General features: G+C 43.5%; 1 protein-coding gene across 2 annotated transcripts in view; it reads right to left on the bottom strand.

Moving 5' to 3' along the window:
* The window catches only part of ERBB4 (erb-b2 receptor tyrosine kinase 4), a 581304-nt gene that overhangs the window by 9962 nt on the left and 545707 nt on the right, over positions 1–25635 (bottom strand). Inside the window, exons 21-27 of one of the 2 annotated variants that reach the window (XM_053947445.1) lie at positions 24026–24181; positions 20911–20986; positions 18792–18938; positions 17456–17553; positions 13998–14168; positions 1471–1518; positions 348–639 (exon numbers count right to left, since the gene is read on the bottom strand). In XM_053947445.1, the coding sequence (XP_053803420.1) occupies positions 348–639; positions 1471–1518; positions 13998–14168; positions 17456–17553; positions 18792–18938; positions 20911–20986; positions 24026–24181 (988 nt within the window). The remainder of the gene's footprint in view (positions 1–347; positions 640–1470; positions 1519–13997; positions 14169–17455; positions 17554–18791; positions 18939–20910; positions 20987–24025; positions 24182–25635) is intronic. The other variant, XM_053947444.1, reaches the window with a different exon arrangement.

The following is a 25635-nucleotide window of genomic DNA, read 5'->3' as shown; positions in this document are numbered from 1 at the left end:
ATATAGATCCTTTCCTTGGAAATAACTGAAGCTTTGTGTTTGGGTAAGAAGGGGGCTTGGCTTTTTTTCATTTTTTCTTGTTATTTCTCAAAAAAAAAAAAAAAAAAAAAAAAAGAGTAAAAGGGGGACTTACCAGCTTTGACATACTGGCACATTTGAGCATTTCAAAGTAGAAAATTAAGGAGAGAAAACCAAATCCCCGTGTAAAGGAATATTATCCTAGTCAGAATCCTTCAACCTGATGGGTAACTAAATAAAGCCATTTTTGATGAAAAGCTGCTGATGTAAAAAGAGAAGAAATGCAGCCAGGCTAGAGCAGGAGCCTCTCTGGAAAGGCAATATTTTACCTGTTTTAGGTTTGTCTCTCATCGGTGTCATGTACCCATCCTCATCCAGCTCTCCCCGCACGACCCGCTCGGGAATGAAGACGGTGGGGTCAGCGCTGTACCTCTGGGTGCTGCTGTCCTCTTTTGCCAGGCTTGCCACCTGCTTCTGCATCGTGCCATTGCAGCAAGTGTCTTCAAAGATCTCTGCTGTGGCCCCTTGAGCAGCTGGGGCTTCTGGAAGGATGCAGCCCGGAGCCCTGTATGGCATCGGCACCTCGGCAGCGTAGCCGCCATCCCGGTACACAAACTGGTTCTGTTGGAAGAAGGAACACACAGCATGGGAAAGGAGGATCCCGAGGGGAGAAGCTTCAACAGCAAGTCATGGCTGTGCCTCCTGTGCCTGCCCTGCCCATCCTGGGCTTCCAGGCTTTGGTGTGGACTCACAAAGCATCCATCTGCCCAGCGGTGCTCAGTGGGGATGGAAATGGGGCAGGAAAACTTGTCTCCTAGTAGGCATGTGGAGGCTGGACACACACAGCTGCAAGAGGTGAAGGTGGTGTTCCCTCTTCTATTACTCTGGCAACCTCCCCTGACTTCTGATCAAAGCACTTTAAACCTCATGTTTGGGAAATCTCCTCCTGACTGGGGATAGAAACCACTGTCATCTCTGTTTATTCTGGGGTGATAATTCTAGTGTGTGCTGTGGTGGGAATCATGGGGTCACCCATACCATGTGTATAATTCCATCAGGAAGTGCATTTCAGCATTTCAGGCTGCTGAACTGTGTTTGGATTAGCACCCCAACTCAATGGTTTAACTCAACCCACCATTTTGCTTGTCAGCACAGACATGCAAGGAACTGTCATCATCATGACCTACAGATAGGAAGGAAAGATGTACAGATCCATCCAAGCCTTTCACCTAAACGCTTTTTCAGAAAAGTTGCTAGAGTTTTGGGTGTGGGTCCTTAGAGTTTGCACACAAATCCAGGCTGAATCTGGAGATCTTTAACTATTTCATTCCTTATATAAACACTTCATTACCTGGTTTTGAGTCATTTATGCAGGAAAAGGGAGTTTGAAAAAAAAAATAGTGAAGAAAGAAGGAAAGCCTGAAGGATGAAGGCTGAATGTCAAATACTTACTCCTGACATAGGGGTGTAGGCAGGAGGAGGGCTGTGTCCAATTTCACTCTAATAGGAAAGAAAAATGGATGATGGATACATAACAAGAGGCCACATGAATGAAACAAGTCACATGAGCTGTATGAGCTAATTGGGAGAAACATGCACATCACTCAGATTTCCTAACTGGACCCAAAATTCAAATTCAGTCAAGGCAAATGTCTCATCCCCAACAACAAGCTGTGTGTCTTAGAAAAGCAAGGCTTTTGCCAATAGGCTTGACTTCTGCACACAGGGCTATACCCCTCTGCCAGTAAAAGCTTAGAAGATTAGCAGCTTAAAAAAAAACACTGTTCCAGGATGGCATTATGTGTCTGTGGGCTCTGCTCCACCCTCAGCACAAAAGGCTAAAGCCACTGTCCTATCTTTAGCTCTTCTGGGCTGTGACTCTAATGTTTAAACACATACTCTGCAACTATAACACCACAGGAACAGGCCCTCTTAGCACAGCCCTGTCCCAAGAAGTCAGCAGACAACGGACTGCCATTTATGTGCTTATTGCTATTTTTGCTGACAAGAGCCTTTCCAGTCAGTGGCCTGCCAAATAAGATCACTATAATTGGGGTTTTTAAATGCCTCCCCTTTAGTGCTGTACTAAACATATCTGTCTTGCAACACCCCTTACACATGGCTCTTCTCCACCACTGTTCTCTGCACATTTTTTTACTACTTTACTGTTTTCCCCCATGAACTGATACCCTGTGACCACTGCTCCATCAGAACAAAGAAAACAGCTGTGGTGCCATTTAGTTGGCTTGAAAATTTAATGTAAAAAAATTTAATATAAATGTTTAAGTGTCCTTAATTGGCTGGTAGTAGCAATGTGAGGTCATAATTTCGTAGGCTTCCAAGATTACCCTCAGACAATTCTTATTGGTTGGGACATGTGAGAAGAAAATATGTTTGGGTTTTACCAGGCAAAACATAAATAGCTTATTTTGTATGTGAAATGCAATTTACTCTCTTGATTTTTGCTGGGGGGAGTGGGGGGGAGAGTGGTGTTGGTTTTGCATTTTAAATACTATCTTGAAAAAGTCAGAGGGTGTTTCTTTACTGAAAAGCTCTAGAATTTTGGGTTTCTGATCTAAAAGTCTCACTGGAATTATCATCTCTGCTTTTTGAGATAGACAGAGACCTTAGCGGGCTGGTTGCTTGAAGACCTCACTACATAAGCCTACTTAAGAAGTCTCAGCTTGTATACAAAAAAAAAATCAATACTCTTTATAACTCCCTTTTGATGCTATAATGTGAGTTATACCCATTAGCTGTGGAGTGCACACATCCATCCACAGGGGAACTCATCACACTCCAGAAGGAGCCTCACTTTCCTAACTGCCCACGAGCAGCCCTCCTCAGAAATGCCCAAGATTTCATTCTGTACACCACATAATTGAATTTTAGGCAAAAACATGACAACGAGGAGAAAGAATAAATCCAAGAAAGTGTCTCCTAAAGCCTTTTTCCAAGGCTCTCTGGTACAAAATACCAGTGACACATCAGCTGTTGTAACAGCCAATATTTGTGTAAAATGAGCCCTGATCCAAGAGTGGTAAATAACATTTCTGTGAATATTGGCTAGTGTTATTGCTTTCTATTTATTAATTTCATTTTCCAATTCCTTGCTTCTAAAATCTCCTAAAGGTAAATATCTCCTCCTTTATAGCAGGGACACAATATTTTCTGGCTGCATCTTAAACTGCAATAAAATCAAAGCCTTGTTGGGTCCAGCCCCCTTGCTGCTGCAGAGCTGATTTTCCTGGCCAGCCACAGAAATGTTGATAGGGTTGCACAGTCACTGCTGTTTCTTGCTCTTAAGCAGCCTGCTAAACTCACAGGACTGAAAGATTTCTCTCTGCTGAAGGCAGGACATTGCCACCATGAATGTACACACACGTTTGAACCCACTCTGATACTGCTCAAAGTGCTTAAAACTCAGCTCCCTTTTCCTCTCCTTCTGCTCTCACACCCAAAAAGCACCAAACAGGAATAAAACACTCCAGCCTTGCCACTGGGATGCTGCTCCCAAATCCTGTTCAGGGGCATCCTGTGCTCCAGGCCTCAGGCAACTCAATAATTACCTGCTTTGAGCAGAAACTGGCAACACTTCTTTGTGCCATTCATCAGTCCTGGGCTGTGTGCCCCCAGAAACAACTCACTCTCCTCCTTCCCCTGGAAACTCTTGACCTCATTTCAAACCAAGGGAGTATCCAGGCTCCAGTCACCAAACCAAAGCATCCTAAGACATAAGACCTTGCTGCAAGCACTACAACTTCTGATTTATGGGAGTGGATCTGAATAATATTTGGGATGGTCTGGTGGGGCTGCAGGCAGAGCACACAATGCAGTATCCAGCCAGCCCCCAGGCAAATTCCAGCTACATTCCAAGGGAGCAGCCTGGTATTTTACAACTGATCCAAACAGGAAAGACCATTCCAGGAGAACAGCCACCTCTGCTTGGCTGCAGTCCTGCTTCCACAGAATTTGCAGATTTCTCTGCCCTGCTCCAGACAGCAAATATTTCTGAGATGAAAATCCAAGGGAAAAACATGCACCATGAGATCACTGTGTCATGTTCAATGGAAATGGAATGCTGTTTGTATAGCAATTGCTGGAAGGCTTTGCAGACCTCTGGGGGTTTCTGGTCCCAGCCCCTGCTCAGAGAAAGGTCATATATAAATAGAAAGGATTTGACACCTCCCTGGGCTGATAAGGTTCAAGCATATCCATCCCTACAGCTCACAGCACCTGACACAAGTCTGGCATTCCCTGGCCGTAAAGGTGGGGACTGGGGAATCTTTATGGGAAATGATGACATCCCAGCCCCTTTTCCAGCAGTACCTTTTCTCAGAATGTGTCACATGTTTAAACTTAAATGTTGATCACAAGTACAGAAACAATGTAAGCATCAGTCTGCTCCAGTCTCCAACAACTGCTGCTTCCACCATCGAGACACAAAACATCCGGCTTAGACCAGCCAGAGAAAAAACACATAGAAGAAACAAAGATGAAGTCTTTTTCTATGTTTAAGTTTTTTCTGGTTGCTGTTTGCCAGAGGACAGGTAGGATTTGCAGGCAGCCTGGACTCTAACTCAGTTCCCATAGATTGAGATATGCCAGCCCATGTCCTGGCAGAATGGTGGATTTAAGACATCCCTGAAGCTGTCCAAAGTAATTTTGGGTGTTTCACTGGCCCCCTGGGTTCAGCTCAGTACTGACCAACCTCTTAGCTGCAGAAACGTCATCACCACTTTCTCTTGCATCATTTTCTCTCATAACAACTGTCTGTTTTCATACTTTTAGAGCAGTCCACATGGACTGGGATATCCAAACTGCCTTCTAGGAGTAATTTAGTCTGGACTGTGAACAGTAAATGGCATACATCACAAACAAGATCTTGGCATGGGAAACAACATACCCATACACAGCACAGAGTATTTCCTGTGCTGTTACTGAAAAATACCAGATATAAACCACATATTTTCAGTCTAACACTTCACCATGTAGAGAAGTCAAAGATGACAACACCACCAATGAAAATAATCTCTTAAGAGATGCCCAATTTGGGCACAAACCTCAGCATCCAGTTACCCTGACAGGAAAAGGTAGGTGAAATGCTTTTCTGTAGCCTCATCTCTTTGAGCCTGATACACAGGCTGGGAATAAAAGCATTCTGCTGTATGGCACCAAAGGCTTAGAAACCCAGCTGTTCTCTGGAGCTCAGAAACCTGCACCCATCCTCCATCCTGCCTTCAGAGAGGCTGGCAAACGGATTTCAGCTGGCACAATTTGCACTTTGATCTAAGCATGACACAGGAATGGAGGTGCAAGGATTCCCCTTTGCCTTTTACTTTGTGTTAATGCATCTGAGTGTCAAACAGAGAGCAGAGCAGGAACAGAGACAGCTGGCATTGCCTATCTTTTCCTTTCAATCTCCTTGACTCCCCCATCCTTCCTGTCACCCATGACTAGCTTTCTGTCACTCTTCTTTAATACACTCTCCAAGGCAGTAAATGGCACCTTTTAACACTGAGCCAATTCCCCACGATTCCTCATTTCCCACCTGTTCCAACAATTCCCTGTGGGACAGAGGGGTCAGCACTGCTCCTGCTCCTGGGCTGTCCAAAACACAGGACCAGCAGCATCTCCTTTTCTGTACAAACCTCAAGCTTCAAATCCCAAAACAGGGAAAGGCTGGAGAATAAGACCAAAACCACAACATGCCCATGATTTTTGATTGTGACATGGAAGACAAAAAAAAAAAAATAAAAAAAAGAGGCACAAAAGAAAGTTGATGAGCGATCCTGGGAGCAGCAGCAGCCCCCTCCTATGTGCATGCTGCACTGCCATCTTCCCCAGCCTTTTTTATACAGTAATCAAAGGATATTCTGAGCCTCTCAAAATGCCATCAACCCTCATTGAGAATGAAATAGAGCACATCTCCATCGAAGCCTTTACAGCAGTAATCATTGCCACATGCTGGCCTGAACAGGGAGCTTTTACAGACAAAGATGAGTTTTAAAAATAAAATAAAAAGCCTTCCTAAAATCTGAATAGAAACTTGATGATAATCTCCCAATTTTATTATGCAAGGGGGAAAAGAAACCCATAATTGTGCACTCTTGGTCTCTTAAAGCAAAGAATAGGCTTCTTGATGAAATGCTGAGTTGATTTAGAGCAGGGCTGAGGTTCTGGTGGCAATAATAGTCTAAAGAACTAACCATCCAGCTGATTTGGATAAAATAATCATTTTTCAACATTCTAAATCTACACTTCATCTGTGCCTCCTCCCACTTCTCCCAACTGCATCTTTTGGAGAGTCTTTTTATAGCTTTGAAAATTATTTTCCGCTCCCCTCCCGCAGCATTCAACAAGAAAGACAGACTCTTTACCCGGCTAACAAAGGGCATTTTTTAGGCTGTGCTGGCATTTAGCTCCATTGCCTCTATGTTTAGAAAGTACAGTATTTAGTACTGGTTTTACAGGATGCTCTCTAGTCCTCCTGCCACCTGGGAGTCCTGCCAAAGCATTATCCCACGAGTCCCACTGCCCTGGGACCCTGAGCACTCCCCATCCACCTTGGGGGCCAGACTGGTGTTTAAGTTTTTAAGCTGCAACTCCCTGCAGCTCTGCCTGGTGCACCTGCAAATCATGCCCCCTTGTATTTTTCAGGTGCTTTTACTATTTTAAGAAAACCACAAATAGTGTTCCTCACAAATGGATATTTTCCACTAACAATTTCTGCTTCACATCTTGTCACAAAAGAAAAAAAATTTTCTCCCGTCTCTCATAATTATTTCCTGACTCTCAGTCCACTTTTCCATCTACTGAATTATGTAGAGTTGTTTAGCTTGCTGTTTTCCAAGAATGCCTCATCAGTGCAGTGTAAAAATATTTATTACTTACTCTTTTTGTATCTATTGACTTTTTCTTTTCAGGATAGAAAAGAAAATGGATCAGCTGTGAGCTCTCCTTACTGTTAACACAGCCAGCAGTTATTCATGGATCAAGCAGATGCTGCCTGATTTTAAACCAGTTTGTATTAAAGCTCAATGAATTTACATGTCACACATCAAGGATGGAAGCAATGTACAGCTCCAGCCGCTCCCACCAGTTCCACTGAGCTTGCAGAAGGTACTGTGAGGTGGTGGTTTTGTTATTAATCCATCTTACAACTTGTAGAAGCCAAAATACCATCCAATTCTTTAGGAAAGTCTCCAACTCTTTATGCCTTTTAACTCTTTGTCTTCTTCTCTGACTCTAAAGCTATATGCCTGAACACAGAAGCCTGTGTGTGACAGAAAATAGCAAATGCATTAAAAAATCCCTGTTTTAAGGCACTTCCCTGCAAAATCATGAGTTAATTTGACCAGCTGTCCTGATAATCAGTTCAGGCTGAGAAGGGTTTACTCCTTGAGAAATATCACTGATTTCAGCCAGCCTGGCAGCAAAGCAAGAAACTAATTGCAATAAAGCACTTTCAAAGAATTCTCTCTGAAGACCCAGGAATTATCTATTCCATTTGAGTCCTCCATAGGAATTTTCTTCCTTTCTCCTCTAGCAAGACTACAACATTTTAAAAAGGTATTTAAATACATATTTAAATTAAAGGTATTTAAATACCTGTTCTAGATACACATATTTTGTAACAAGCTTTCATTTTTTTAATGTAAAATATTAAGACCAAAATAATTTTTCATATAATATATTTTAGAGTGTATTTTTGCATGCTTGTTCTCAGTACCTCTTCACCCTGAACAATGAAATTAGGCTGACTAGTCTGGGTTCATCTCCTGCTTCTCATGGACAAGGTTGGCCTGGTGTTATCCACACTTTCAGCAAAGACTAGAAACAGACCCAGAAGAATTTTCCAGAAGAAAAAGTAAGTAGGTAAAATACTTGTGATGGTGTGCCAGACACCAACTAAACACTAACAGCTCTTGGGAAGTGCTTAATGCAAAAAGCAGAACAGACAGGAGCCTCCTACCACCAGAATGTCAGTAAAACTTAGCAGAAAATGGGAATTGGAGCTCTTGAAAGGGGGCTTGGTGGACTTTCAGAATTACCCTAAAGGTCTGAAGGCAGTAAATGCAGGCTCTCCTAGGGAAATACACAAAATGTAGTGTTTAGCAAAAGACATGAAGAAGGGTTTCATACAAACTTCTCCAAGAAATCATGCAGTTTTAAAGAAGCAAGAGAGCAAATACAGAGTTACTCAGTGCAATCATCTGAAACACTGTGAAATGCTTTGAATCAATGGCTAGTTCATTTACAAGACCATCTGTTCTGGCATTGGAAATTTTATTCCCACACTTGCATAAGGAAGTGACAGAGGCAAAAAAATGACTACTAAGATTTTCAGAAAGTTTTTTGATCACCTTTTAAGGAGCAGTAATTAAAGAAAAGGGATAGAAATAATTAAAGAAGACCACAACTAGGACAGACTGCCCTAAAAGGTATCAAATTTAGGGGAAGATTTGGTATATTAATTTTTTTGGAAGATTCTGCAGAAGCAGAAAGGTGGCAAACACCACAAACAAACCCAAAAAAGGGACATTTGTGTTGTCACCATTGAACAGCCAACACAAATGTTAATATCCTGTTTAGCCATTTAAGCAGAAGAATCAGAGAATCACAGACTATCCTGAACTGGAAGGGACCAACAAGGATCATCGAGTGCAACTCCTGGCCCTGCACAAGACACCCCAAGAATCACACCATGAGAACCAGGGATTTCTGATAGCTGGCAGCTCCTTAAATCTAGCACAAAAAGTGTGCATGGCAGGCAGGAACAGGATCCAAACCCTGCTAAAGAGTCAGCATTAATTGCCCAGTGAGACTGTGATGTATTTTCCATCCTACCTGACACAATCAAGACAATCTTTCTGAGACAAACTCCACCTCAAATAGAATTTCTGCACTTGATGCAGAAATTAAGAGACAAGAGATTCTTGTCTATGCTCTGCCAGAAGGCTGGACAAAATGCTTTTAATGGCCCCACACAGCCTGGAGGTCTCTTCACATACATTTTGGATTAACTTGAAGATGAAGCAGTTTTACTGCCATCAGTCCCATGTGGCCAGGACACACCTGGAGAAATGACTTGGGCAGGAACACCTAATTCCCTTCTCTTACAGGAAAAGAAATGGGGACCAGGTGCTGCTAAACCCTGGACACAAGAGGAACCATGGTCAGCCCACGACTCCCTCCGGGCTTTGCCAAGGGGCAAGGATGCTGCACTACCAGACCTAAGGCCATGCCAGGACTGCTGCAGTGGCACACCAGATCCTGCTCAGAGAACTGAAAACTGGCTCCCAGTGTCCCACAGTCTGCTTTAGCCAAGCAGGAGAGTCTCCATGGACATGTGGATTAGACATCTCTGAAAAAAATTGCTTGGTATTTAATTGCAGGGTTGGCAGGAGCTTCCATGGTGTACAGTGTATGGAATAAAATTACAGGAACAGCATCAATAAACAGTATAGGCAGTTTTCATCAGGAATTAGCCAAGGATTTAGAGCAAAAAGCATCGTGGGGCACACAGAGTGCTTGCTGTATTAGCATTATCTCTGCACACACAGGACAGAACTCGTTAGAAATACCTGAATGAATCATCTAATGGATGTGAATGCAGGACACTCGAGCACTAGTGCTCATGGAAACACTGCTGAGGATTCAGCTTATCTCTCAGAAGCACTGAGCTTCTAAAACTCTGTTTTTCTGGAGTATCTCTGGACAGTGGAAAATAAAAACTGGAAAAAGCCAGAGACAAAATTGCAGCTGAAGAGTTTCAGATCCAATGAAAGAATTCAATTTAGCTTAGGATGCTAATTTTTATTTAAAAGCTGCAGCAGTCTCAGAGTGGACTTCAAAACAGAGGTCAGGGTCAGAGCCTGTGCACAGGTAGGTCCCAAGGACATGCCAGCAGGAGCCAGCATGGATCTGATGGAAATGCTGGAACTGTGTCTGAGCCTTGTAGCTTCATAAACCTCTGTAACCCCTGGAGGAAGAAGGATGTGAGACTTCCTGGGGAGCTGGCAACTTCCCAGAAGCCTTCCCTCTCTCCAGTCTTCTATCCATGGGCTGCAGCACTGCGGTGTTAATGCACACCCAAATAGCTCTTTTCTTCCCATGGGTGGGAGTGTTTTACACAAGCCTCCTCCAGTGGTGCCTCTCCCACCAAGAAGTTGCAAGGATTTAGACCTGAGACCACCACAGGGAAACTTCAGGGCTTTCCTGAGAAAGTAAATGCTCCTGTTCTTCCTTTGTTCCTTTGAGGGAATCAGAAAAACAGAACACTGAAGAGTTTAATCTGCAGCCTTGGAAGGAGCTTGGATTGATGTAAAAGTAAAGTACACAGACATTAAGTAGAAAAATCATAAACTTAGGTTTCTATAGTTGTAAGTAAGAATATACCTTAAGTAAGTAAGAAACTGAATTGATAAGATGGTGAAGGGTTTATAATGTAGGGGTGTGGTTGTGTAGAGTAGCTAAGAGTCTAGAAGTTGTAACAGAAGCATATGTGTAACAAAAGTGCAACAAAAGTGTGTAAGTGTAACAAAAGCCTATCAGACAAAAGTATCCACAGTGCAGTAGAAATAAGTAAAGGTGATAGGTTAGAAAAGCAAAATAAACCTTGTGGCAACTCTTCATTAGATTAGAAAATTCTATATTGTCTTGTAACAAAGAACTTGTGACTACTTTGAGCTATGGCCAACTGCTTGCTCCCTTAAAATCTCAGGGCCTCTGAGACTGATGTTAATCTGAGCAATAAGTGGTTCTTAGCCTGAAAACCTTCCCATCCCCTCATTACTAGCAGCAATGATGATATTCCTCGACTTCAAAGCCTACATGTGAGAAGGTTTGTGATCTCCTTGCTTTCCTCCTGCCCACTTCTGTCCCCATGGAGCTGTGCTGCTGGAACATTCAACCAACACTGCCAGCACAGAGAAGGAGCACAGTGCCCTGACAGATTCCTTGGCCACTAAAGCTGCCACTGGAACAGCTAAAGTGGGAAGTACAGTATTTTTCATGCTTCTTATTCCCTGAAAATGACATGGAGATCATGTAGCTCTTGTCTGTGTGTTTTCCTTCACCACACTGCCTCACAATCTCCCATAGAATGCAATTTGCCTGACACACTGAACACAAACTACCTGAGCTGCATCCTTTCCTTTGGTGTCCATGACTGCAGCAGCACCATAATGAGTTTGTGCAATATCAATATGCACTATGCCAAACAAGCATAAATCAGAGACCATCCAAAGGAAACACCTAGACACAATCAGACAAGTGCAGATAGAGAGCTCTGACAGCATTTCAGTCCCATGTGATTCCTGTAGCTGGCATCCATCTGTACTGAGCTATGCACAGCAGATGCACTATTACCTTAAAGGAGTGATTGTGTTATGTTTAAATCAATCCTCACTAAAAGAATAGTGAATGTACCAAGAAACTGACTGCTTCACAAAGGCAACAGAAATGTATATGTGGCTTTCTGCACACATTTATTACCTCTAGAAAAAAACTCTGCAAAGGAAACCAGGAGTGCAGGGCTTCCAGCTTGGCCCTCTCTGACCTCTCTGTCTGATCTGGGTCAGACAACTTGGCTCACAAACTGCAAACTTTTGGCAAAAGGTAATTCCAGCTTTGTTTAAATGTTAGATTGTTGTACAATGCCAGAGAAAAACTCACAGCAAGTTGCTGAAAAGAGGATACAGTCTTGTTACTGTCATAAAATTGAACTGCAAAGCAAAGCTCCCACTGTCTCTAGTGGTACAGGATCACAGTTTCAAACCAAGATGGGAAATTGTGAGCTGAGGAAAGGAGACTTCATGTCAAGAATGTGATGGAGTCTCTCTGTATGGCAAAAATAAGGCCTGGGGTCTCTTTCTGCAGCTCTGCTGAGTTCAAGATCACATGTGTGAAAAGAGCTGCAATGGTGTGCTTTGAAGTTGGGAAAAAGCTTTGTGAAAGCTATTTAAATTTTCATGTACTAACACCACCCCTAACGATAATATTAAAAATAAATGCCTCTGTTTTCATTCCATGAATATCCCAGTGACCATGCTGGCTGCCCAAATAACACTCTGTAAATAAATCTTTCAATATTAACTCTAGGGTTTTTATTGGAATCCACTCAGCTCTAGTGGGGTCCTCAACTGGGCTGGTACCGAAGACAGAGGGCAAAGGGAGCTGTTGAAAAAGCAACATTTTTCAAACAAAGTACATTTTTCTACTAAGCCTTGCTCCTTTAAATGTGTCCCAGTGTTTCCAGCAGATATGGGAGTGGGATGAAGATAAGAAATCCACTGTGTCAGACCCTGCCCTCTCAGCCCTGTGTTGGTGTAAATGGCAGAACTCCACTGTGGCAAACTAAGCTCCAGAGATTTACAGCCCTGTGACAGTGAGTACCTTCCAAAGGTAACTGCTGTCCTTCCCTGCTTTCCTCAGAAGCTGGCAGGAAAAGAAACAACCTCTCCAGAGACAGCTAGTAGTAAACCTGACTTATTTCAGATCACCATCTATTAACTTGTAGCCACAAAAAGAAAGTTTCTCACTTATTGCTAAATTGTGCATCATCCCTACTTCACTGTCATTCAGTGATACAGGAGAAATGCTACATGAATCCAGACATCTCCAGTTTCCTTGCCTTTAAAACAGCAGCAATTTCCTTCCAAACTGGCTATTAAGATCAGATTTTGTCTTCCTTACTCCCAGAAAGCACTGATTTCCTCAGGAGAGGATAAGGAGCCTCCTGCAGGGTATGGCCAGACATGGACACTGGCTCAGGTTATACACTTGGCTCTTTCACTCAACCTGTTCCCTGTCCCACATGCTGTACTCAGATCACACCTGGGTATGAATTTGGAACTACCTCAGCTAAGGATCAATGTCCAAAAGGTGTCTAAACCATGAATAAACAGCAGCATTTCAAAGGGACTATACTTAGTATTTAAACTGTGACTCTGGACCAAAAGGAGGCTGCAGAGAAAACAAGTCCCTAGTTAAAACACACCTGATGCCTGTGTGAATGCCCTCACATTGGTAATGCATTTCACCATCTCTTAGTTATGTGAGAAGGGGTGGCAATGACCTGTTGAAGGGCTGGGGCCAAGCACAGGAACAGGCAGAGGAGGGAAAACAGATTCCAGACTTAGCTCCTCACCTGCAGCAGGGCACAGACATGTAGGACAGGATTAAACACCCCAGAGCTCCTACAGCAGGGCTGAGACTGCTCTGCAGCTGTCAGGACTTGATGGGTAAAGAAAGTTCCAGAAAGGAACTTATCCTACTGGAAATGCCCAAGGTAGGCAGAAATGTTCACCCATGCTGCTCCAGAACCACGAAATGAAGTCTGGGGAAAGAGCTCAGACTGTATCCCTCTCCCTCAGATGGCTGGAGTTCTGTGAGCTGAATTCCCCTGAACACTCTTTGTGCCTCAAGTCCCCATGTACAAGGAAGAGCATTTCCTCCCCTGACAGGGAGGGTGCACAGCTCAGCCTGCCAGCATCTGCCATGTGCTCAGCACAAACACACATTTGGGAAGGGGGCCTAGGAAAGCATCACATGCAAACAGGAAAAGGGGCTGGCTTGGAAATGTGCCTCCATTCACAAAAGCTACATTATCTGCATATTCCAGCTGCCCTCAGTGCCAGCCCTGCCAAGACAACAGGATGGCAGCACCAGGGCTGTGCCCTTCCTGGCCACGTCACAGTGCAGATGAAACACTGCTTGACTTCAGGAGCCTCAGCTGTGCTTTCAGGACAGGCAGCTCAAGCTGAGCCTTTGTTCACTCAAGGCTGGGCTATTAATTTAGAATTCACTGAGGCACCATGAACAGGGAGCCCAGTGACAACATTTTTATAGCCACTCTCCTTACAGTGGGAGTTTGTAATTCCCAAGGCAGTGCTGGCCTCTGTTTGATCACTGTACTCAAATCTTCTCCTGTGCTTTTATAATAACCATTATTTTCTGTCAGAGCTTGCTCTTACCCTGTTGGAATCAATTCTTGTCCTGGAGGTGTAGATGGGAGGAGGAATGTTGAAGGCTTGAGGAACAAGATACTCTTCAGCATCCATCATATCTTCCAGGTCTTCCTCATCAAGAAGATTTTGGAAGAACTTGCTGTCATTTGGGCTTGGGAGCTTCATACGATCATCTCCCTGAACAGATTGTATTGAGAGAGGAAAAACATCAAAAGATGGATTAACTTCCCAAAGAGAGAATTTCAGCCTTCCAAATGCCCTGGCAGCCAGGCTGCAGGGACCACACATGCTGCTTTGTTTGTTCAAAAGCACTATATCCACATAATTTGGGGGTTTGTTTTGTTGTTTGTTGGGTTTTTTTTTTACTGGGAATATGATGACAAAAAGGGAATAACTGCACAAATCGAGCAAAACCATGTTTTTGGCACTCTTGTGATTGAGCTTTTATTCGTTCTTCTCTCTTTTTCCCATACAAGATCAGTTTCTGACCCAAGTTCTGACATATTTTGTGAAATATCTCAGCCATTTAGGCGCAAATAGGAAGGGTGGGGAATAACAAGGAAACTGTTGTGTCTGGATGTTTGCTTCATTTTAATCTGCACTTTAAGGGACTTAGAGGGTAAATTTCTCTCTTATCTGTATGGAAAGTTCTGCAGAATGTAAGAGAGCTGAAAACAACAAAAATCAAACCAGGGAATACCAGTGCCTTGAAATAATACCTAGGAACTGGAGAGGGAAATCCTGGCTGCACCTTACTGGTGCCACAAAAGGCAGCCCATGCCACAAACACCTATAGAAACAATTATAAACTCCACTGGCTGGTTGGACAGTGGCCTCCCACTCCTCAAGGATTACTATGCCCCATGTGGAATCCAGCAGGGAATGATGGCTGTGCTGTGGGGTGCATTCAGACCCATTTGAAAGCTCAACAGCAGCTTTGTCCTTGTTGATTGCACCTGGGAGGGATGGGAGTGGTGATGGCAGAGGCACCAGTGCAATGCAGTGACCCTGGTTTGTCCTCCTGGAGCTCACACTGTCTGCAAGGAGCACTGGAGAGAGGGTGGAACACCCACCAGACCATGCAACAGGGGAGGGAAGGGCAGGGGGAGAAATGGAGGAAAGACAATATTCTCATTCTTTGGAATAAGGAAAAACGTCCTGTCTAACAAAGCCATTTAATCAGACTGATTTTTCCAGGATCAGCTGAACTTTCAATTTACCACAATGGGGAATACTGCAAGAGGAATTCCTCATTCAGCACCAAAATTCCTCTTGACTAGTATTTCACTTTCCAACCATATTTCCCTTGTGCTGAAGCTGAAGGAGAGCAGGATGATTCACAGTGTGCAGGAACACACCACAAGCCATCTGGCAGCTCTACCCAGTGAAATCAAACACTACACTGTGGGACTGGCACTGGACCCATTTGGGAGACAAGAAGTGGCACTGGCTGTACTCCTGGAGGCTCTTGCACTAGGAATCCTTACGTCAGTGTGGAGCTGAGGATCAGCTCAGGGCACCTCTGCCCTGTGCTGCATGATGTGGAGCAGATACAGCATGAGATAGAGCATGAGAATATCATTCCCTGGATCAAGCTATTCCCATGCTCTGTCTCTGGTGTTTCACCATGTCTTAGGTTGGAAGATGTGGCTGGGGCTGTGCATTCTATCACCATCTGCCAGAGCTGGGGCAGTTCTCTCCTGTTAACTGGGCAGTTTTCTTTATCTCTCCCACAACCAATCCTCCCTCCAGGAGATCTCTGCTGTTCATGGCCACTGAGTGTCCCTGCATGGCTGAGAAAATTCCATCATCCCATGGGGAGATGCTCTGCCCAGGGGAGGAGCCAAGCATTCCTACCTGGATACAATCTGACTCCTGCAACACCACAGCAGCCTTTGCCCACTGCATTCCCAGAGGAGCAGCTTTCTTCCCCACTGCATTCCCAGAGGAGCAGCTTTCTTCCCCACTGCATTCCCAGAGGAGCAGCTTTCTTCTCCACTGCATTCCCAGAGGAGCAGCTTTCTACCCCACTGCATTCCCAGAGGAGCAGCTTTCTTCCCCACTGCATTCCCAGAGGAGCAGCTTTCTTCCCCACTGCATTCCCAGAGGAGCAGCTTTCTACCCCACTGCATTCCCAGAGGAGCAGCTTTCTGCCCCACTGCACTCCCAGAGGAGCAGCTTTCTTCCCCACTGCATTCCCAGAGGAGCAGCTTTCTTCCCCACTGCATTCCCAGAGGAGCAGCTTTCTTCCCCACTGCATTCCCAGAGGAAGCCCAGGCCCATCTCCAGCAGCCCTGGAGCTTCAGAGGAAAACTCCAGCCTTGTCCAGGATCCTGCTCCAGCAGAAGCACAGCTGGCACTGCAGGAGGGCTGAGCCACCATGGAATGGGACTGCTGCCACCTCCCTGACCCATAGGCTGCCAGTGCCTCTTCTGACTCTGGCAGTGTTGTTCTGTATTACTGCTTTTTAAATTTTATTTTTATTTTCTTCCCTAATAAAGAACTGTTATTCCTGCTCCCATGTCTTTGCCCGAGAGCCCCTTAATTTCAAAATTATAGTAATTCATATGGAGGGGATTTACATTTTCCATTTCAGGGGAGGCTTCTGCCTTCCTTAGCAGACACCTGTCTGTTCAAACTAAGACACACCATCACCTCACTTCTAAGTTTTCATTCTCCTTTGAACTGCTCACACACTGGGCCCTTACCTGAGACCCTTACACCTTCTGTGGCTGGAGTTGAGCTGCAATATACACATGCACAGGTCTAGGCTGCCACAGAATTAGGGAAGGACACGTGCCTGTGCTCAGGCACACACAGCTAGCTCCAGCTTCCTGTGCTCACCAGCTGCCACAGGGCAGTTTCATGGGATGAACCATGAAGGATGAACCATTCACAGCCCTGTCACGGGGATGTGAAGCCTCTAGAGCCCTCAGAGTGTAAGGAGAACTGAGAGGGAAGCTCCTCCCTAGCATTAGAGCTACCAGTGTGACACAACTCCCTGTCTTTTAAGAAACTTTCATGTTTAGGTTGTGAAAAGAATCCTGCTTGGGATCTCAGCAGTGCAGGGAAAAGACTCAGCCTAATCAATTTTAGAACCAAGGAAGTCCTTGCTGTAAAAATAGATCCACTGTCTGCCAATGGACAAAATTTGTAATTTGTTCATGAGGGAATGCAAAGCACTGAGCAGCTTGTGAAGGTAGGGACTGTATATGTGCTCATAAACATGAGCTTAGGAAATGAATTTCAGATTGTATTATTATTATTATTATTATTATTATTATTATTATTAATATACTGACACTGTCCATTCTACTTCATGCTTGTATAACACTGTGGTCACTGTTTGCTTTAGGTTCAAGAGCATCTTGAACTTCAAAACATTCAAAGGCAATGCCCCTAAGAGTTGGGTGTTGCAGAAAAAATTGTTTTTCCCACCCCTGTGATGCTGCAGGGTTGCTCACCTGAATTACCAGGTATCTCTGAGGGTCTCGAGCCATTCTAGAGAATTCAGCAGCCAGCTCCTTGAATTTTGGCCGACTGTCAGCATCAATCATCCAGCCTGGAAGAAAGATGAGAAAAAAAAGCAGTTAAGTGTTAAGGGTGGAAATCATTCTGTTTTTTCAAATGCACAAGTTTGAAGTGCTTGATAGCTCTGGCCCAAAGAAAAGTTGCAATAAAGAACCCAGAAGAATGGAAAGTCAGAATTCTATGATGCATAAAAGGGGAAACACCTGGTTTTGGCCAGGCTAGATTGTTCCTTACTGCATGGAATTTTCCTTAATTTGCTGGGCTCCTCTTGGTCCCAGAGACAGCAACACCACCTTGCAATTTTCTCCATCTTGCACACTTGGATATCAGCACTGACTGACTTTTATTAAGGATGTATCTCACCACATGGGACATTTTTGCATTCAACAAAGCCCTTGCACAATTTAATTTCCACACCTCCATGCACAGTACAACTCTTTTCAGAAAATACTTATTTACTTGTAGTCGTCCTTTTTTTTTTTTTTTTTTGCAGGGCTTTTGTGTACAAAGCAAAAGGGAAAGGAGTATATATGATGGATGAGATGTCTGTATGTTAATCTCACTTAAATTAAGCCAGAAATATCAGAGAGATATTTCTAATTCTTTTTAAATTAGAAGCATAACCTTGGAGGATACTGTCATTAGAGGGGGTATCTTGGAGATAAAAAAGTTGGAACAAACCATGTGCAGACTTTTTTCCTTTTTTACTAGAGTAAAAATATTCATAAATTTTTGTACTGGACTAAGAATGATAAAAAAATAATCCTCTCTCTAGCAGTTCTTCTATTAATTTTACTTTTTATTATTACTATTGCAATCATCATTCTTGCTACCAACAATAAAACCTTTGTGATTTCTTTCCTCGATATTTAGAAACGGGGTTTCTCCTCACAACCTTCTCTGGCTGGGTATCCATGTGCCATAATTATTTTAAATACTATCTTTTTTACATCAGAATCAATTGTCATGGAAATGACAAGGGTTTACAGTAACAATCATACAATTTTGACTTCACAGCAAGAATATGAGATAATATCTGACAGTAATAAGAGGCTGAGCTAACTCGGCCCTTCATAGCTAACAAATGCAAAACTGCAAGAGATGTGCAGACAGTGTTTAAATGGAATTTACAGTGCCTTGGGAAGCTTTTGTTTTGCAGCAGCAGCTTGCCCTGTTTCCCAGCTCTGTCAGAGACTACCTATGCAAATGTTCTAAACCAGGGTCCCTCTTGCAGCCAGCACAGGGGTATCAAAAGTGACAATTCCTTACACTTCACCATCACCATATAAACATCAATAGTGCAGATTGGGGGCTGGGGCAGGCGCTCTCCCTTCTCCAGGAGGTCAGGGATCTCTCGAGTTGGGATTCCATCATATGGCTTCCCACCGAAGGTCATCAGCTCCCAGATGGTCACTCCTAGGCAGAAGAAAGAGTGTCAGTGTTTGGGGTCACACTGCTCAGATTCCCTCACAGCAGAGTAGCCTGGCTCAGCTCTGGACTGCAATCTCTTCTTCTTCACCAGTGCCTGGAAAAACACTGAAGTTTGGACTGGGTTGAGCAAGTGGCTGCACAGTGCTTAGCTGCCATCTGGGCTTAAACCATGACAGTATGCCACTTAAAAACTCTGGAAAATGGTCAAACAGCGCTTTGTGGCAATGTTCAAATGCAACTTCCCTCATTTTTATTGCTGTAAGAAATGGCATGATAGACCTGAGGCACACGAGAAAGGTCTGAGACAAATGAAGGGTGGTAAAGTAAATGGGTGCAATAACAAAAGAATGCATCACACTCTTTTATCAAAAAGGGAAATGAGTGCCTGATGTACTCTATTATTTTAAAGGGGGAAAAGCACAGATGTTCCCTAAACGAGAGCATCGATTTCCCACAAAGGTACAGCACTGAGTAACATTAGGTCACTGGCTTTGCCTTGGAAGCCATTCACAGCCACTGCTATCATTTCTTCCCTTAAATCACCTTATGGATCTGAGTTTATCATAGTGCTGCACTACAAAGATTCTCTTTCAGAAAAGCCATAGGATTTGTTTTGGCTTCAGAGCTGGAAATAATGATCATATATCATAAGTAAAAGAATTTGTGCCTGAACAGAATCTTAAATATTGAAAATGCTGTTCTCACTGTGTTTTGTTTAACTTTTATTTGTATTGCAAACGTCATTCTAAGCACGCCTCAGATCAGTACCATATTTTGACAAGTGTCATGCTAATGTGAAAAGTGATGGGCAAAATTACCACATGAGTAAACCACATTTATTTCACCCTCATTCATCTCCTTGCTGATATGAAATAACTATTGTTAATATTGTTAACTACTGTCAAATGTTTATGGTCTTTTCCTTTCTGATTATAGACGTTCTGGGCTTCCTGCATTTAAAATGACTTTCATAAATGAAGACATATTTTTTCCTGAGTGATCCAGGGTATATAGAATTTGAAGAGAAAGAGCAGCTTTACAAGATCAATTGAACTCTCCCAGGCTCTTTTCAGCTGACTAGAAGAGGACAGCTACCCAGCCACAGCAAACAGTGTCTTTTGCTGCTACCCACAGGTAAAAATGAGTAATGAATAGAGCTGTGCACCCTTTTGGTTCAAAATGATATGGCAACAGGAAATGCAAATAGGACTCCATAGCCCCAGATATTGCTGCAAATTTCCATTTACAAAGGTATACATGATTTTATTAGTAATAGCTATACCAGATAAACAGGCAGAGACCTCAGCAGATGTGGCAGACAGCTCATCTGAATAACCATTAGCAACACTGAACGAACACCTCATTTCTCAAATATGACTTTTTCTCAGCGTGTGTAGCTCACCAATTCCCAAGTTATCTGTGAAATTAAATAGATGCTTGTTCTAGTTAGTTTGGAGAGCTTGTCTCTTCCTTTTCTTTCTCTTGCCATATTTGCTCTGTATTATGACAAATTCCCTTTTATCTGACTCTAGGTAGAGAAAGTCCCATAAGCCTGAAAATGTTTTTTGACATTCATGGCTTTTAGAGTTGAGCTTTTCAAAGACTGCTGAAAATTGTGACCTGCAGCTGTATTTTTATGAATCCTTGGCTAAGCTGAAAGAGGTCTTCTTCTGTCATAATAATCAGCCAAACTGCTACCAGACCCCACCTGGAGGCACTCACCCCAGCGGGGAACATCATGATAATATATTTCAGTGAGCAGGGAAGTAACACAGGAGACAGTAACAATTGCTGCTTAGAGTTACACATTTAAAGGGGGAAAACAAAAAACCTGAAGAGCAAATGCCTCTGGAATTAACTCCTTTAAGAAAAGAGGATATCTTTAACATACTTTAACACAACTTGGTTTAATGCTTTAAAAGACACAAATTTTTAAATTAATGATATGAAGATTTACCATAGCTCCACACATCACTCTGATGGGTAAATTTCCTGTAGTGTATGCACTCCAGAGCCATCCACTTAATTGGCATCTAGGGAAGGACAAGAGAAGTGTAACCTTAGAAATACATTATTAAAACAATACAAATAGATCCTGTATGAAGACAAACAACTTTCTCCCTCCCTCCTTCAATGGTGAGATTGAAAAAAAACAGAGGAAATGGCTGTTCCTGCCCTCTAGAATGGGGCTGTGCCTCATAAAAGGTGGGAAAGATGAACCAGTTACCTGCAGAACTTGTGATATTTACAGACTCAGAAGTAATGGAATAACCTGTGCTTTCATCAAGGGAACATAAAAGAGGGATCAACACAAAAATGGCATAAAATTCCCCTAAATCTGAAGTGCAGCAGAGAAGGTGGAATGCAGAAGCTTTTTTTCCTTAACAGTGTGGAATCTCTGCAATCTGAGTGAGATAGCAACACTGCTATCTCAGCTGTTCTCTAATGAGGCCAGCTTACAATGCAGTGACCAAGACACTTCACCATCCCCATCATCACCATGGTAAACAGGCAATGAGGAGAATTTGCAGTGGTTTTTTGTTAACTCCTAATATCTGTTGGAAAATTAGCCATCCCAGTTCTCTGTATCAGCACAGCAGTGGGAAAAGTCACTCCACAAATGAAGTCAGAACCCCACGTTCATTCCTGTGTCATGGAATCATCTCTTCTGACAGAGAAGGGTGTGCAGGCAAACCAAGCCTCATTCCTGCATTCCAGCCCATCCTCCTGAGTTCCTGTTAAAATGGGATTCATGGTGTTTCCCATTCCTGAGCTGGGCCCAGCAGGCACAGCCTGATGCCTCAGGTTTTAGCTTTTATATTTTTCAGATTCTGTGCTGCTTTAATGTGTGTGTCTGGGCTTCATATGAGGGGATGGTGAGCTCCCTTCACAGAGCAGGGAGACAAAACAATTCCTTCTCTAGCTGGGGACCAAGGACAAATGATCCACATTTCAGGCCCAAGAGCACAAACAGTGTGGACTGGAGAGAGAAAAACAAGAAGGATGGGACTTCATAACCTAAAGCTATAATCAGACTATTAACTCCAATATGCAAATGGAGCAGAACTTATAAAAGTGAGAGACCCCGTGACCAGTCTCCATTTTGTGACCATTTTGGTTCATCTTGGGTGTAGCCCTGGCTGGGCTCTTGTGCTGCCCAAGGTGGATCCATTGAGGCCTTTTAATAAATCCCTACTTCATTATTTAACTCCATCTAGCCTCTGTTCTAGGACAGCTTTTACAAGGCATCACAACCTTGCAGTCTGTGAATTTCTCATGGACAAGCACTTAGGAGATTTTTACCTGGCAGGGAGGGACTCCTATGGGTTGCCTCCAATTTGGAACCATGGAAGAGGTACTGGAATAAACCAAAGGGATGAGTAACTGCAGGCAAAATCTGAACAGATGGTGGGTGTAAAAGCAGAGGATGTGTCTTCATTCAAACCCTTATGAAACTACCTTCCATGAAGTTCACTAATGAACACAACCTATAGAGTTATGGCAAAAATAGCACCTTGTAATAAAGGCTGCCTTAACTCTTGCAAAGACAGTTCATCCTCCCCCACTAAACTCTGCAGAAGTGCATTGCTTTCATTGCCATTGTATCCCAGATGTGAACAGTCGCTGAAGGAGCAAAGCTCTCTTGTTCACTATGGGATAACTCAGGTTGGAAGTGACTCAGGAGGCCTCTAGTCCCACCTCAGGTTCACAGCAGGTTCAGCTGCCTAGGAGATTAGGCCAAGTTGCCCAGTCTGGACTTGAAAATCTTCAGGGATGGAAACTGCACCACCTCTGTTGACAACCACCTGATTGTCCAGTCTGAACCTCCCTTAGCATGCTCTCAATACTGATTTCACAGGATGCTTTTCTGGACCTGGGAAGTGACACATCTGCCATAAATCCTACTCCAGAGCTCTCAGCAGGGTAACAAGTCCAAGACACAGCTGCCAGGGAACAGCTGGTTTGCAAGGATCAACTCTTTTTCTGTCATTCACTGTCAGATGGAGGGAAGAGGCAGAGGGTTACCAAGAAGAGGATTACAGAAATGAGGGAACCAGGGGAAGCTGCCAAAACACCACCTTCCCTGCCAGGAGGTTTCTTTCCATGGGGAAATTGGAAAGCACTGGTGGCTCCTCTCAAGCTCTTCACCTCCCTGACTGACCTGGCCAGGTGATCCACGGGCAGCAGCCGCACAAACAAGGCAGCAGCTCATCCCAGAGAACAGCACACACAGGCACCAGCTGCTTGTCCCAGACAAGGGCACGAGTGAGCACAAAAAAACACAGATTGCAAAGAGACAGAAAGCAAACTGAACATCCAGGGAAAGGACTGACAGGTGGGAGTCTGTGACAGATCGAAATGGGGAATTTCAAGATGTTTACAGAGCAGCCAGAAGCACGATGCCTTCTTACTGCCTTCTGAATTTTATCATGCATGAATCTGAAATTGGCAGAAATGAGGTAAGGCACTACATGGCCATGATGTGGTTGGCTGGAAAGTAATAGGGGAAAAGATCTGGTTACAAAATTATCCTCAGGCTGGCTTTTAGTGGCCTGGCATTCAGCATGGTATTGAAGAGGTGGGCACATGACATAACATATGCAGGCTCTTCCAATGTGATAGAAGAGCTGAATTCTCTTGTTTTGTGGCCTTCCCTTTTGTTTTCACAAAAATTACCTGTCTGGGAAAATGGGACTGCACGTTGTTGAGGTGTATACTGGCCAGAGAAAGGGGCTGGGCAGGAATGCCCCAGAACATCCATCACTCATTGAACCAAAGTGTTCAAAACAAAACACAAACTGGAGCATGTGAAAAAAAAAAGCTAACTCTGAGTGTGACAACTGCTCGTGCAATTATATTTCAATGCCTGGAGAAGCTCACTGTGCAAAAAACAAGCAGCCTTTATGTGTGCTTTCACACCAGAGTTCTTCTGCAAGGCCGGGCTTTGCTCAGTCACTGACAGACTCTCTCACACAGACAACAGTCCCACAGGGACACACCGACCCAAGGAGTAACTTCAGGAGGTTTGTCACAGCATGGCAGATTTATCTCCAGACATGTTCAGTGCTCACCTTTCCCCCATCAGCATTGTACTCCTTTTCATCCCCTTCCAGAAGTCTGGCCAAGCCAAAGTCAGTGATTTTCACGTGGTTTGGTGATTTCACCAGGACATTACGGGCTGCCAAGTCCCGGTGCACGAGTCTCCTCTCTTCCAGGTACATCATTCCCTGAAGGAGTAAGAACAGTACAATAATGCTAATAAGTCTTACATGGTTTTGGAGAGCTAACTTTCACTGGTGACATGTAAAATGGCTGGTTCAATTATGAGTATTTACAATGAGAAAATGGCCTAGAGGGCAGAAGTTCAACATTGCTCTTGCTCTGAACAGAGGCAGGATTAGATGACCTTGACTTAGTCCAGTATGAATGATTCTATAAGATTCAATTAGCAAAGAGAAAAAAAAACCAACAAAATAACATATAGATAGCTCTTTTGCTTCAGCAAGCTTAAGATCTGGAAATGTGAGACAAAGAAAAGAAATATTATGGCCCTTGTTCTTCAGACAGGAAATGTGATGACCATAAAAAATAATCAATTTAGCCAAAGTCCCCCAGAAATTAGACCACACTGGGAAACAATCCCAGCTCTGTCACATTCCAGACAAGTGTCTTTAATTCAAGGCAAAGATTCTTGTCCATCTTCAAATGGTTTTTAAGTTGGTCACAAATTCTCACTATCCTCAGTGGATTAGAAGGAAAACAATTCTTTATTCCAAGTGCTGCAACTCCCTCACCTTTTCACTCCCTTAAAATATTGCCTGTAGTATTATAATAAGGCATTGGATCAATGGCCCCTTTTTTATGAGCATATATATTCTGTTAGAAGTATATTCTGTTAACAAGCCCATCCAGCTGCCTTTAAAGATAAGGTAACATACACTCAAACTGCCTGGCCTTAACCTTATTCTTATTCTGATGGGAGACTAACCATCCACCAGCAGTATGGAAATTTGCACCATGCTTTGTGACACTGGGATCAACACCAAAGCTTGGTCTTATTAATTATATAACACACAAAGGATAGTTGGGCAGGGTTACAAGCCTATAATTTCATTAAAAGGCATTTCTGACATTAACCACCATTATTAGAACTTAGAGAAATGAAATCACACACTTGACAATTGCCTTTAAGGTATCTCTTAATATATTAGCTCTGTATAATATATATGATAATTTTTAAAAAGTCATTGCTGAATACCAAAGAGATCATATTATCCCATAATACAGATGATAATTCAGAGAGTCACATGTAGTGATTAAAATAACCAGATTACTCAGTGCCATGGGCCAGATTTTATTATCCCTCCACAGCCTGAGGAGCTCACAGGTACCTGCCCCCCATGCTCTCTGGACCCAGCCCTGGCACAGGATGCCCAGGGAAGCTGTGGCTGCCCCATCCCTGGAAGTGCCCAGGGCCAGGCTGGATGGGGCTTGGAGCAGAAAACATCAAAACATGCTTGGAGCAGCCTGGGATAGTGGAAGGTGTAACCCTGCCCATGGCAGGGGGTGGAACTGGATGGGCTTTAAAGTCCATTCCACCTCGAGGATTCTATGAAAGTGGATGTCTATACAAAAAGCATCAAATGGAGCCCTAAACTGGTTTTAGGTGAAAAATTTCAAT

Source organism: Vidua chalybeata, chromosome 7 (genome assembly GCF_026979565.1).
Source record: "Vidua chalybeata isolate OUT-0048 chromosome 7, bVidCha1 merged haplotype, whole genome shotgun sequence".
NCBI lineage: Eukaryota > Metazoa > Chordata > Aves > Passeriformes > Viduidae > Vidua > Vidua chalybeata.
Note: the sequence above shows the minus strand (reverse complement) of the source record. Positions and strands in the feature narration are given on the sequence as shown.